The sequence below is a fragment of the Olea europaea genome, chromosome 10, assembly GCF_002742605.1.
Source record: "Olea europaea var. sylvestris chromosome 10, O_europaea_v1, whole genome shotgun sequence".
NCBI lineage: Eukaryota > Viridiplantae > Streptophyta > Magnoliopsida > Lamiales > Oleaceae > Olea > Olea europaea.
In genome coordinates, this window is record NC_036246.1 from 35,104,243 (window position 1) to 35,118,519 (window position 14,277).

The following is a 14,277-nucleotide window of genomic DNA, read 5'->3' on the forward strand; positions in this document are numbered from 1 at the left end:
GTAGGAAGAAATAGATAGGTTTTCCCTATAGAGGGCTTCATCGAGTTCACTAGCCAGGCAATTACCATGGAGTTTTCAGAGTGCCATCGTCGCTACAGGGCTGTGTCGGTTGGTTTCTTCGTTTCGCCGATGAGGTAGCCCAACTTTCCTTTTCCATCAATTACCAGTTTTATCAACTAGGCCCATTCACGGTAGTTTTTCCCATTCAATTTCTCAACTGTAAACTGAAACGAGGAATTCTTGTAACGACCCAAAATTTATGGTAAAATAAATATGAGTCATCACGAAAAACTTTCTTTTATTTATTTCGATATGAGCAATTCAAATAAAAAATGGATTTTATTTTAAAACTCACTTAAATTAATCAATTAGGTCAATGTTAGGAATAATTACATAAATACAATTCAAACAATTTATTGATCAAATTATCATGGCATCATCAAATATCAATCAACAGTTTTGACTGGCGTCTACCATATTCACAAACATGTAATAGGTGCCCCGTGTGTCTAGAAATAAAATAATGATAGTTTATTTATCAAGTGGTCGTGGCACTATTGAATGTTAATTTGGTTGTATTGACTGCCATTGCCCATGTGCATTTTATATGCACGTAATACGTATCTCGTGTGTGTGTGTGTGAGAGGAAAACATATTCATGCATGTATATCTAATACGATAAAAATATATTTCAAAATAATACATGCATATATTAGACGTTTTATTCCAGACAACTTATTGTAATTTAAGTTATGGTTCTACTGCCGGGATATAAAAATAACGCCTAAGGAATACGTAATCAAATAATTTATATTTCTTATCTCTAAATAAAATCGATGGAATAATAAAACTAAAGGAAAGCTAGAATTTAAAATGTTTTCGTCACATTACACCGAATTTAATTTAATTTCAAATATCCTGGCACCACGATTGCACCTCATCACCGCCAACCAACAACCCGTTCAATCTGTGAGGAGGAGGAAAAAGGGATGAATATATAGGAATACTTAGTAGGACACGATTAGTGGTGCGATCCCGAATAAAATATTAAATCATGCATCAAAATAATCATACCGTCATATCACATCTTTAGATTCCGTTAAGAGCTCATATCATATCATATCTTTGGTACTGGATGGTCGTTTCATATCATATCATCATCATATCATATCATACCATATCATAACTTTCATGAGTATAATATTCATCAACATGAAGAAATAAATTAAACGGGACTAACCACTTGTATCTCGTAATCCTACCTCGTTTGATGAAAATAATTGTTGGCTGAAAATAAAAATTTCACATCCCAAATTCTTTCTCTTGTCGTGACTATATCTGTGTTCTACTCAAAATAATCCATAATTTTTATATTACATTTTACGCGTATTTCACTGTTAAATTTATAGACTCACGTGCTAAAAATCAAGCAGACAATTTAATTCCAAGTTTAGGCAGTTGACAGACGGTGCTATGAATCATGCTAAGAATTTGTACAAAAGTATATTATAAAAATAAATCATTCCAACTTCTAAGAATTAAAAAAGGGAAACTATTTTAACTCTCCATCAATCAAGTCATTGCCAACTTAAAAAAAATATTTCTTCATTTCAATTGTTGAACACGTGTGGCTGGAAGGATTTCAAAACCAATGTTAACTAAAGGGGTGTTTCAGCCACATTATTTTGGTAATAATACATTCTTAAATACTATATTGATGGAAAACGTGTGGTTAAAAAATAAGAAAAAGTTTTTGATCTGCGTGTAATATTATTTTATTGAAGAATGTGTGGTTGAAATGATACCAAATCACTGTTTAAGAATGTATTTTTTTTGGAATAATGTGCTCAAACACCCTCAAAATTAATTATGGATCTAGGCAAGTATTCTTTTTGCTTCAAAAATGTGGACATAACTTATTTGAAATAATTATTTTTCGAGTTGAAAATTTCTAATTAATTACAAGCTACAAAAGAAGTTCAATATTAATATATTAAATTTCGCTCTATAAATATTTAATTATTTGACCCAAATAAAATATGAATTCAAAATCATATTTCATTTTGGTCCTCATTTTTTTTTAAATAACAATATGATAAACAATATAAATAAATTTTATTCTAAAATTTTCGAAGCATTACAATTCTCGAATGTGTTGTGACCAATTGAGGAATTACCCTCTGTTTCGGCGTCCGACATTGTAGACACGGTACTGTTGGCGGGGAATTCCGCCATGGTTTGCTAGATAAGAGCCTCTGTCTCTGATACCATGAAGCAAACAAGATTGAGAGGAAAAATCTTACTTGTCAATATATCAAAAATATTGATTACAACCAACATATATACACAAGATAAATAATGAAAAAAAAAAAGAAACTAATCTTCTAAATTAGGAAGAAAATTAACCTACCAAAAACTACAAGATTATAATCACAAATTAGCTATAATTACTATATCTTGTCCCCTTTCCATACTCAGTCCTTTTCTACAATATTGTTTCTTGCCCTCCTGGCATCAAACCTATCGGGTGTAAATGGGTTTATTCCGTCAAGCTCCGCTCTGATGGGTCGCTAGAACGATATGAAGCTCGTTTGGTGGCTCTTGGGAATTGTCAAGAATATGGTATAGATTATGAGGAGACCTTTGCTCATATTTCCAAAATGACAGCGGTTCGAACTGTCCTAGCCATAGCTGTCTCCAAAGGGTGGTCTTTGCAGCAGATGGATGTCAAGAATGCTTTCTTACATGGTGATCTTGAGGAAGAAATTTATATAACACCTCATTCGGGCCTCTTCTCATTACCATCTTTAGATGGATGTAAGCTAAACTGCTCACTTTATAGGTTGAAGCAGGCTTCTCGTGCTTGGTTGATAAATTTTGCTCTACTCTCTTGAGTTTGTCATTTATCCAGAGTAAATATGATTCGTCTCTCTTCATCTCAGATACTAAGGCAGGTACAGTACTTCTTTTGGCCTGCGTGGATGATATTGTTATTATCGGGATTGACTCCGAGCTTATATTTCATCTTCAAAACCAATTGAAGGATTCTAATCATACGAAGGATTTGGGGCAATTGTAGTATTTCTCAGGTCTTAAGGTACATTTCAGTCCAACAGGTACTTTTCTACATCAGCACAAGTATACGAAGGAGTTGATTGCTTTGGCTGGACTTCGGTCGATACTCCTTTAGAGGTGAATGTGAAATATCGCAAGGGGGAGGGCATTCTTCATAATCCCTCCCTATATCGTCAGTTAGTGGGTAGTTTGAATTATCTCACTATTACTCGACTGGACATTTCTTTTGCCGTACAACAAGTGTGTCAATTTATGCATGCTCCATGACATCTCCACTTGGTTGCGGTTTGTCGCATCGTTCATTACTTGCTGGGTACACCTGATAGGGGTCTTTTCTTTCTTGCCAACTCTTCCCTTTGCTTGGTAGGCTATAGTAATGCAAATTGGACTGGGTGTGTGGATACACGTCGCTTGATTACAGGTTGGTGTATGTTTCCTGGGGATGCACTAACTTCCTAGCGTAGTAAGAAACGAGATCGTGTCTCTAAATCTTCCATTGAATCTGAGTATTGTGCTATGTCTTCTGCCTATTCTGAGATTATTTAGCTATGGGGTCTTTTAGCGGAGTTTGGTTGTTCTCAGCTTGAGCCTACTCCACTTCATGCTGACAATACTAGTGCCATTCAGATTGCTACTAACCCTGTTTTTCATGAGCGCACTAAACACATTGAAGTGGATTGTCACTTTATTTGTGAAGCTTATGATGATCGCATTATTTCTCTTACACATATCACCACGGATGTTCAAATTGTTGATGTGTTTAGTAAGACAATGGTGCGACACCGACATCATTTTCTTGTTAGCAAATTGATGCTTCTTCATCAACCAGCGTCAATTTGAGGGGGGATATCAACGAGATTGAGACAAAAGATTCCGCCAGAATATTATTCTACCATAATTACATATAAAATTGATTGTAAATTATTGTAATTATAGTTTACCATGTTTAGGACCCTAGCATATGTGTAATTCTCTATTTAAATGGAAGGAATCCTAAAACGGGAGATCATTCAACCAATTCTTGTCATAAACGGGATACTTGTAATTTTAATTTTCGGCAAACAATTCAATTTGATGAGTTAAAACAAACAATTTGATGTTCTCTAGACCCTTTCCATGTTCACGAAATGTGAAGCATGAGGATCACCCTGATCATCATATGATAAAAGAGCCTATTTAAAAAAAAAAATAATAATAATAATAAAATAAAATAATTGATGCAATTTACTAGTTTTCACTAATTTTTTCATTCGTTTTTTTCAAAGTGAGGCATTATTGATGTTATTACTTACCATTGCACCAATTTATCTGTTCAAACATCATAGTTATCCAAGATGTTCGAGTTATCTTAATTTAAGGTGTTATAGATTCTTAAATCTTCTCCCAATAATGGATATGCATGCCAAAATGTGTAGTCCTTTTTCATTTCATTTGGGGATGGGAATCCGATATGTCATTAGCAGCAATTTATGTGTAAGCATTTAGTTCTCTCTGACTTTTATCAGCCATGTATTAAAGAAATGTTCTCACCTATACATAGTTAATGTGTTTTTACCAGATCGATATGCCAGTACAACAAAGCTATCTTTGGTATGCTTCAAGTGAAGAATCTGAGGTATACTCTCAATGGTTTTTGGAACAAAACACGTATACCTAGTGCTACATTTGAATGGATGCAGTAATTTCTATATGTTAATCATATCATTCCCTGCAGTCCTCTGATGCATACCATTTTCGGCCCAACGGATCTACTCCTCAAGTCGTCTTAAGATCAGTGAGTGATCTTTTCTCCAGCTAACGTTAGGTTACTATTTGCTACCAAAGTTAATTTTCCAGAGAAATGGATCATTAGCTCCTACTCAAAGCCTATTGGACCAAAAATTGGCATGCTATACTTCGCTTGTTTATTTATTACTTTCATTATATTAACTACTAACATTTGGTATGCTGATTGCAGGTCCCCTTGAAGGTCACTCGGGGTCCACTGGTTCATGAAGTTCACCAGCAATTTGATTCGTGGATCTACCAGGTAAATTTAACAAGCAAATGCATCTCTAAACTATACGGTAAGCTTCTGTACAATCTTCGCTTAGTATTTTACCTGTGTCTTACGGTGTGCTATCTCACTTAAACATTTTTTTTTTTATCATTATTGGGTGGAGGAAATTCTTAAACAGATGGCATGTAAAAAATGACATTTATCATCACTTTTACCATTGTTGTGGCACTTATCAGAAAGTATTCATGCCTAAAATTTCCAGATAACTAGAATTTACAAAGACAGAGAGCATGCGGAAGTTGAGTTCACTGTAAGTCGGTCATGTTTACTTTGCCTTCCCCTTGGTAGATAATTCTCTTTTCCCATATAAATTTTCAGAACTTTGACTCACTCTTTTTCTTTTCCTTTTTCCGGTCTCGTGGCACTTTATTTTCCCTTTCTGTATCTATGGTTTGATACATGATTCTAATTGAAGATTGGTCCAATTCCTACGGAGAATACTGTAGGGAAAGAAATTATTACAAGAATGACAACCAGTATGTCCACAAAGAAAGCGTTCTATACAGATTCCAATGCAAGGGACTTTCTCAAAAGGGTAACTCTTCACTCTTATAAATCGTGAAAATATATTGTACATCTTATGATTTCTGATAGTTTTTTACTCATCTTGTGAATCATTCTTGAGTTAGCAAATATAAATTTGAATTAATCACCAATATTTTTTTATTTTATTTTGTTACCCAAGTTCTCATGGAACACATCCTCTCACCCTGTAATTAGATTAGAACAGTGTATTTTTAACAATATTTTCCTTGAAGTCTATGCTCTGAAAGAAATTGTGTTACATATGTCAATCAGTCACGTGTAAATTATAAAAAATGTACTAGTTTGTAGTCACGTAACTTTCATACCAAATTTTAGAATATCAGCAAAATTGCAAATACAATTACATCAAGTCGTCGTAGTATGATAACAGAGTAAAATACTGGGGTCTTGAAAATTGTAGTACATATCTATGAGTCATATATAGAAGAATAGAACTGTAGAAACGGATCATGCTTATATCCACCATGTACAGGTTTTGCTGATATTTATTTACTAAAAATTTTTGTTTGGTCAAGCTGATTTTGGTTGAAATGAATATCTAGAACAGGAAAAGCTGATGAAATTGGCGAATGCCGTAGTGTTTTTATTCAGTGATTATCCTGACAGTGTGGACATTTTCCATAATTAGCTCTCCATGTTCTTTTGTTTCTTTGACTTCTCAAAGCATATTTTTCATTATTTAGCTAATTTTGCTTCAGTGGCATGAATAGCTAAACTATGATATATGGAAAATGACTTTTGTAGTTCCATAAGCATGTGCTAGTAATTAGGTCTACCGATTATTATCTGACGGACACCTGGTTGCTCTATTACTTTTTCATCTTCTTCTTGTATATTAATCTCAATTATTGTTTTTTTCTATTAAATTGACTTTATTATCCCGTTTTGTTTTCAGGTTCGAGATTATAGGTCCGGCTGGAACCTCACTGTTACTCAACCTGTAGCAGGAAACTATTATCCAGTAATTGTCCCACTTTCAACTTCTTAATTATAGGTCCGGCTGGAACTTCAAATATTTCATGTAAAGTAAATGGACTTTTTAGCCAGTTGTACTACTTGTCAAACTAACGAGACTCATATCTTCTCATGAAATATTTGAAGTTCACACTATAGGGCTGATCTTGCCCTTTGGAGAGGACTCTCTAAGTGTATTCTAGGTAAGATCTTGGGTACCTAAAGACTGATGAGGACTTGGGTGGATGAGATCCAAGCAAGGTTTAACATTTCTTTTTAATAAAGCACTCGAATCGCTTTTGGATATCAAATCTAGATTTTTCCAATTTATGAATATTGTGACAGTTCAAAGAATAAAAAATCACCAAAATTAACATAATGCATCTTCTGAGATCAAACAACAGGCCTAATGTGAAAAATTTTGTTTGTCTATCAATGCTAGAAGATTTTCTTGTTTAACTAACTGATTTTCACTTGACATGATCCTCAGCCACATTGCGCCATTGTCTTTGTCTGGATAATTAACTCAATTATTAGAAAGCTCTTGAGAAGGGCAGATAACTTCATTTTAATTTGTCAAGACTGTACATATTGATTGATGACCATTTTGTGTAAAAATGAAAATAATGGACTCAATCAAAATTTTTGTTTTTCTCTATTTCATGCGTGTCTATGGTTGATAACTATCATTACTAATCATTGTTGACTTATTCCAGTAGCAAATTTCATAAATTCTTCTATAACCTTTTCTTCAAATATATTGCATAATTATTAAAGTTCAGAAATCTTATATATGAAGCTGTATATTAATTATAGTGCAAATTGTGTCTCTTTCCGATCTATTCTACTTTTATCAGTTTCAAATATGGAAATGTGTCTGCATGCATTCACCGTCTCATGTGAACATGTAGAATCTGAAACATTCTGTGTTTGTTTTCAAGATGCTGGTGTATATGTTCCATTTACTTTTCCAATTGAAGAAACCTGGGGCAATTTTTACACCCCAGAAGAAATTTATTGGCCTTTTGCAATTTCACCGGCATTGGTTTTGTCTCTGCTTTCATTTCAAAAAGAGAGATGAAATGATTGTGATTAGAAAATGATTATTTTTCTTTCAGATTAATCTTGGTATTTTCATAGCGGACAATAAATCTGAATTATCTGTTTTAGTTGATCGGGCAACAGGAGGATCCAGCATTAATGATGGGGAAATTGAATTGATGCTTCATAGGTATGCCACATGCTTATAACTCGTTGCCTTCCTTGATCCTTTTGTATAAAGTTCTATGGTCTGACCATTTCTATACGCAAACATATTTAACTGATTCCATTCTTGTATCCACTCAGGCGCATAATCAAAGATGATACGGGAGGACTAGTTGAACCCCTTGATGAGTTAGTATGTGTGAATAGTACATGTGAAGGATTAATGGTATGAATTGACATGAGTTACTCCATTCATTTTCTTTTAAGGCTTTGGGTTGGATGTTTCCACACAGTATCAGAAAGATTTAATGGACAAGCACATTTGAAGCTGTCACTTCAAATGATTAATAGATGAAAAACTATGACAATGAGCAAGTTATTGACTGAGAATTTATAATTAAACTAGGATTTCTTTGATGTGAGGGCTTCAATTGAGATTTAGTGCAAGTTTCTGAAGTGATTATAATCGATTTAAATTATAAAGAGGTAGAAATCAGTGATGGATAAGTGAATAGTATTTATGGGTCCCACAAAATGTGCAGATAAAAAGTAGGTTTGACCAATTATGTTTATAAATTAAATAGGTGCCAAACAAGCACTTTATTTTGTGTCTTGTGTTTGTCAAGTCTGAGGAAAATTTTATGATCACCAATGAGAGAGGGCTTTACTGGAACTTCATTCTTTTGTCTATTTCCTTTTCAGATCCGTGGAAATTATTATATGAGCATCAACGAGCGTGGTACTGGATCTCGTTGGCGCCGGAAAACAGGTCAAGAAATTTATTCACCCCTCCTTTTGGCCTTTTCACATGAGGTAAGTTTAGGTCTTGTCGACAAAGGATCAAATATCAAATTCTGTTCTCTAAAATAATTTAGCACTTCTTGTTGCAGAGTGCTGAAAACTGGATATCTTCTCATTTGACAAAAGCGACAGCAATGGATCCAAACTATAGTTTACCTCTTAATGTTGCATTAATTACTTTACAGGTGGTTGCTTAAATGCCCTAAAATATTGTGAATTATTTCTCCCTTTTGATCTTTTTCTGAAATTTATATTTCAGGAGTTGGTTGATGGAAATGTGCTCCTCCGTTTAGCACATCTATATGAGGTGACGTCCATCTTTCTTGTGGTCCTCGTTTAATTTCTGAATATTGAAATAACTATAAAACTGAGTAACTTAGAAATAGTATCTCGACTATATTTTTTGAAAGTAATCTTCTTTAACATTCTATATTATTTGTCATGCGAACAATGTGGTAGGCTAGTGAAGATGAGAAGTATTCATCACTTGCAAAAGTTGAACTGAAGAAGATGTTCACTGGAAAAACGGTATGTGTGCTTTGCAAGTATTACATTTTCTATAGTGCGGTTTTTCACTCGATGACAACAGGTAAAGGTTTTATTGAATATGAAGATGAAATCCTCGAAGTTTTGTCAAGATAGTCCTTAGGTGAAAATATCTGCAATTCGTTCTATAGTAGGCACATAGGTCATGCATATAGTTCCTTCTTCAACTTTTTTCTTCAATGAAGTGTCTGTCCACCTCAACATGTTTGGTTCGATCATGTTGGACTGGATTGAGGGAGATATTGATTGTTACTTTGTTGTCACAATAGAGCTTGATTGGGAAGTTTATCACAGCTTGTAATTCCTCCAGTAATTTCTTTATCCATAGCCCTTCGCATATTCCTTGTGCAACTGCTCTAAACTCAACTTCAACACTGCTTCTGGCAACCACATTTTGTTTCTTACTCCTCCATGTAACCAAATTTCCCCATAGAAAGGTACAATAGCCGATCGTTGATCTCTGTCTTCTATTGGTCCGGCCCAATCTGCATTAGTACAGATTTATACCTCTTTCCTTCCATTCTTCTTAAAGAAGAGTCCATTTCCGGGGTTACCTTTGAGATATCTGAGAATTCTGTATACTGCTTCTAGGTGAGTCTTTTAGAGGGTGCGTGTATTGACTTACCACACTTACTGCGGATGCAATGTCAGGTCTTGTGTGTGAAAGAGAGATTAGTTTGCCCACTAGTCGCTGGTATCTATCCTTTTCAACTAATGCACCTGTATCTTCTACCATTTTTCCTGCATCTATCGGTGTGTCACTTGGCTTGCATCCAAGCATCCTTGTTTCGGTGAGAAGATCGAGAATATATTTACGTTGTGAAACACTAATCTCCTTCTTTAATCTGGCTACTTCCATTCCCAAGAAATATCTCATCTATCCGAGGTCTTTAACCTGAAACTCTGTTGCTACTCTTCTTAAGTCTCTCCAATTCCACTATGTTATCTCCAGTTAATATTATGTCATCAACATATATAATTAAGATTGTTTTCTTCCCTGCTTTAGATATTTGATAAAACATAGTATGGTCGACTGTCTTTGTTGATATTCTTGACTTCTCAAAACTCTTGTGAATCTGTCGAACTATGCTCTTGATGACTGTTTAAGACCGTACAATGATTTTTTAAGTTTGCACACCTTGCTTTCATCCTTTTTACAGAAACCCAGAAGTAATGTCATGAAAACTTATTCTTCTAATTTTCCATTTAAGAATGCATTCTTAATGTCAAGTTGTTGGAGAGGCCAATTCAAACTTGCTGCCAATGATAAGATAACTCGAATTGTGTTTAACTTTGTTAACAAGGCAAATGTTTTTGTATAGTCAATACCATAGGTCTGCGTATATCCTTTTGCTACGAGGCGAGCTTTGTATCGTTCTATTGTTCAATCCGCTTTGTACTTCACATAAAATACCTATTTGCACCCGACGAGTCTTTTCTCCTTGGTAACTCTACCACATCTTAAGTTTTATTTTTCTCCAGTGCTCGCATTTCTTCTAGGACTGCCTCTTTCCTTTTGGGAATAGTCATGAATATTATTTAGAATTTTTGTTTTATCAAGATTGGAAATAAAAGTGCTAAACCCTGCAGATAGAGTCTATAGGAAACAATTTTTGAGATTAGGTGGAAAGTACATGACCGAGACTTTACTAAGAGCAATAGGTAGGTCACAATCTGAAGACTCGTTTTTTCTGAAGAGTTCTTGTCTGGAACTATCATCGATTCTAACTCTTGTGATGTCTCAGATGTGAGGTTCTCCTTGTGTACTGATTTTGGCTTCATTGAGTAAACTAATATCTCCTTGTTAACTTGCTTTTCTGCGTCTCCCCTTGAGTTTGAGTTTAAGTTCCCTTTTGTAGATGGCATATTAGGGCAAAGAGGTGTGATTAAGTCGGTATTTATGATAGGTTCAGTGGATGAAAGATCAAGGTTGAAATATTGGTCTATTTTTACGGGTCGATCTTCACTCAAATTCTCCCCCAGAAGAGAGGTCTTAAAGTAGGGGATTCTTTCGAAAAATGTGACATCATGGCTAACAAATACCCTTCTTGAGATGGATCATAACATTTATACCCTTTTTGGGTAGATGAGAATTGGGAAAGAATTCTTGAAATTTTTGTAGAGGTGATTGAAATTAGAGAATTCGGCTAGGCATTCTATTTATGAGATATGCCGATGTTGAAATGGCATCTCCCCATAATGGTTTGGGCATATGTGCGGTGAACATCAAGGCAAGTGCAACTTCAATGAAGTGTCTATTTTTTCGTTCGGCAATTCCATTTTGTTGGGGAGTGTCAATGCAGGAACTTTGGTAGATTAATTGGAGATATTCATTCAAAGTGGTGTTAAAGTATTCTGTGCCATTATCTGTTTGAAAGATTTGAATTTTTGTTTGAAATTGTGTCTAGATCATAGAATGGAAGTTTATAAAAATATTTTGGACCTCAGATTTTTCTTTTAGTAGGTAGACCCAACAGATTTAAGTTGATCGTCAATAAATGTAGTGAACCATTTTTTGTGGGTTCGACTAGGAATTCAAGAAGGGTTCTTGATGTCAGAATACATATCACGAACGGCCTCCCATACCTCTTTGGCCGTCGGTAAAAAGAGATAAGTTTTTCAGATTGCTGGGTACATGGAGTTAACTAAACACGTAGTCACCAACGAGTTCTCTGACCTCCATCTTTGCAAAAGAGCTACATCGGTTGAGGCAGGTTGTTATTTCTCTAGTAAGATATCTCAGTTTTCCTTTTCCATCGATAATGAGCTTTATTGATTGTGTTCATTCTCGATGATTTTTTCCATTCAATCTCTCTAATGTGAGTTGGAATGAAGAATTATCCATTCCCCCTAAGCCTATGGTTGAACGAGATTCTGTCTAACTGTTCTGCCATTGATGATTTTTAGCTAGGTCGGGAAAGACTCTAGCTCTGATACCATATAGAAATAGAGATAAATATTGAAGGGAAAATTATATATTCCTTGCAGCTCTATGATCCCAAATATATATTACAAGCAATGAACCAAAAAAGGATAAATTCTAACAAGAAAAATATATAAACTTTACTAAACTATACCCTCGTTTGAGCCACATTATTGTAAAAATAAGAATGAAATATATAACTGTTATGGATCCCACATAAAAGATAAAAAGTCAAATATAGTGACTTGATATAATAGATAACGATCATATTTTTCATTTTAATAAGGAAATAATAGGGCTCAAACAGAGCCTAAATAGGTACAAATACAATTATACAATAATATATAATATTTCCATATATCTCAGGATTTCTACAGTGTATGAGTGAAAAAAGATTCATACAAGAATCTATTGAAATTGCTATTTTAGCACCACTATCATGTAAAATCACGAGCATATGTGTTCTGTCCATTCCCACCTAGAACATGTTTGGTTAACATGAATAAACAGTAGTACAATGGACACGATTTTTAACTTCTTTTCTTCCTTTGTACTGTTCAATGTTGTACACTCCACCTTATCAAACATGTAATTAAAGTCCTCCACTGCCCCTTTGACTGAGTTGGTGAAGGGTACGATGCAAAGGATCAGAAACTGACATTTAGTGTTCATGTTTGGGATTAAATGATCTGAAATTTATCATATTAAACTTGTTCTTCTAATGCAGATAAAGGCGCTCAAGGAAACAAGCTTATCGGCCAACCAAGATAAGTCTGAAATGAAGAGGATGACTTGGGAAGTTGAAGGTCAAAATGGCAACGACCCGGATCCAATTAGAGGTGGTCCCATGGACATGTCAACCCTCATTGTCGAGCTTGGTCCAATGGAGATCCGGACTTTCCTCTTGAGATTTTAAAAGGCTGATCCTCTAACCAGAGGAGTCTAATAATTAGTAAGCCATGTTGAATATTTGATCTGTAATTTTCATTGTTCAAATAGTTCGATCTAAATATTTTCTCAACTAATCCTTGTTTATTAAGTAATGTTATTTATCATCACTGGTGTTACAACTTCAATTTATGTGGGAACAATTGAATGAGTCATAATTCTGTCTTTTATTGAGTTCATTATATAATGACACTTAAATTGGTGTTTTAACATCATTTATTCTTATTTATTTCATTCTTCAAAAAGGATGATGATATCATAAAAGGCAATAGTACATAAATAGACCATTACCGAAGTTGGTATCCACATCATGTTGCGATTTTCCCAGTATTTTATGAATCAATAGCTATCCAGTAATTTTTTTTATTTCCATAACTAACTTCTAGATTTCTGCATGGTTGTCACTTTCAACATAATACTGTGGGCTGATAGAGCTAAAAGAGGGCAAATAATATCGTCTCATTTAATCCGATTATTTATTGATTCTTCCAGTGTACCTCGGACGCGTCGACCCACAACGTAGGGAATGATTGGCAATGAAGGATTTAAAATGCATGGTATGAAATGTTTTTGACATATTTTTAAAGGTTGAACCCCAATATTAAGGATTCCTCACCGTTCCGTCCCTAGAACATCGTGAGAGAGGTTAATCGCGAAATGTGTCTCAACAAGTTAGGGAACAAGAACTGTCTGTATACTGGTGTCCACAAAGAGTCTCAATCCATATATCAGGAATCGAATTCTCACATTGCGGTTGCCAGCAAGATGAGTATACCTCATCCTTATCCTTTGAACTATTGGGATATGTCTCGAGGGGCTGTTTTTGACGTATTTTTAAGATGAATTATATCTCGTTTGGCTCCATTAAATTCCATTCCATTACATTTCATTTTTTCTCTCATATTTTCAACCACATAATTTTTCATAAAATAAGATTACACGTAAATCGAAATTTTTTCTTTTTTTCTAACCACTCATTTTTCATAAAAATACTATTTCATCTATTTTCATTTCACAAAATGACCAAACGATTTAAATTTTACGAAAATGAGATGGAAATTCAACGTTAGACTACACTACTGAATATATAAAGCAACACAAAGCTAAATGTTAACAAAGTCATGACAAAGTATGCTCCCCAGGGCACATTCAAGTTGGCGGAACAATCACATTGGGGGGCTCTGGAACCAAGTGTGGGGAGTTCGATTCCTGGTTGGAG

General features: G+C 34.6%; 1 protein-coding gene across 6 annotated transcripts in view; it reads left to right on the top strand.

The window, feature by feature from the left end:
- LOC111401986 (alpha-mannosidase-like) overlaps nt 1-13,135 on the top strand; it is a 55,977-nt gene extending 42,842 nt beyond the window's left edge. For 5 of the 6 annotated variants that reach the window (XM_023029985.1, XM_023029988.1, XM_023029989.1 and 2 more), the window contains 13 exons: nt 4,616-4,690; nt 4,790-4,849; nt 5,033-5,104; nt 5,337-5,384; nt 5,550-5,669; nt 6,576-6,641; nt 7,753-7,865; nt 7,982-8,066; nt 8,543-8,653; nt 8,731-8,826; nt 8,901-8,948; nt 9,101-9,169; nt 12,838-13,135. In XM_023029985.1, coding sequence (XP_022885753.1) covers nt 4,616-4,690; nt 4,790-4,849; nt 5,033-5,104; nt 5,337-5,384; nt 5,550-5,669; nt 6,576-6,641; nt 7,753-7,865; nt 7,982-8,066; nt 8,543-8,653; nt 8,731-8,826; nt 8,901-8,948; nt 9,101-9,169; nt 12,838-13,026 — 1,152 coding nt within the window. In that variant the 3' untranslated portion in view covers nt 13,027-13,135. The remainder of the gene's footprint in view (nt 1-4,615; nt 4,691-4,789; nt 4,850-5,032; nt 5,105-5,336; nt 5,385-5,549; nt 5,670-6,575; nt 6,642-7,752; nt 7,866-7,981; nt 8,067-8,542; nt 8,654-8,730; nt 8,827-8,900; nt 8,949-9,100; nt 9,170-12,837) is intronic. The other variant, XM_023029986.1, reaches the window with a different exon arrangement.
- The last annotated feature ends 1,142 nt before the right edge of the window (nt 13,136-14,277 follow it).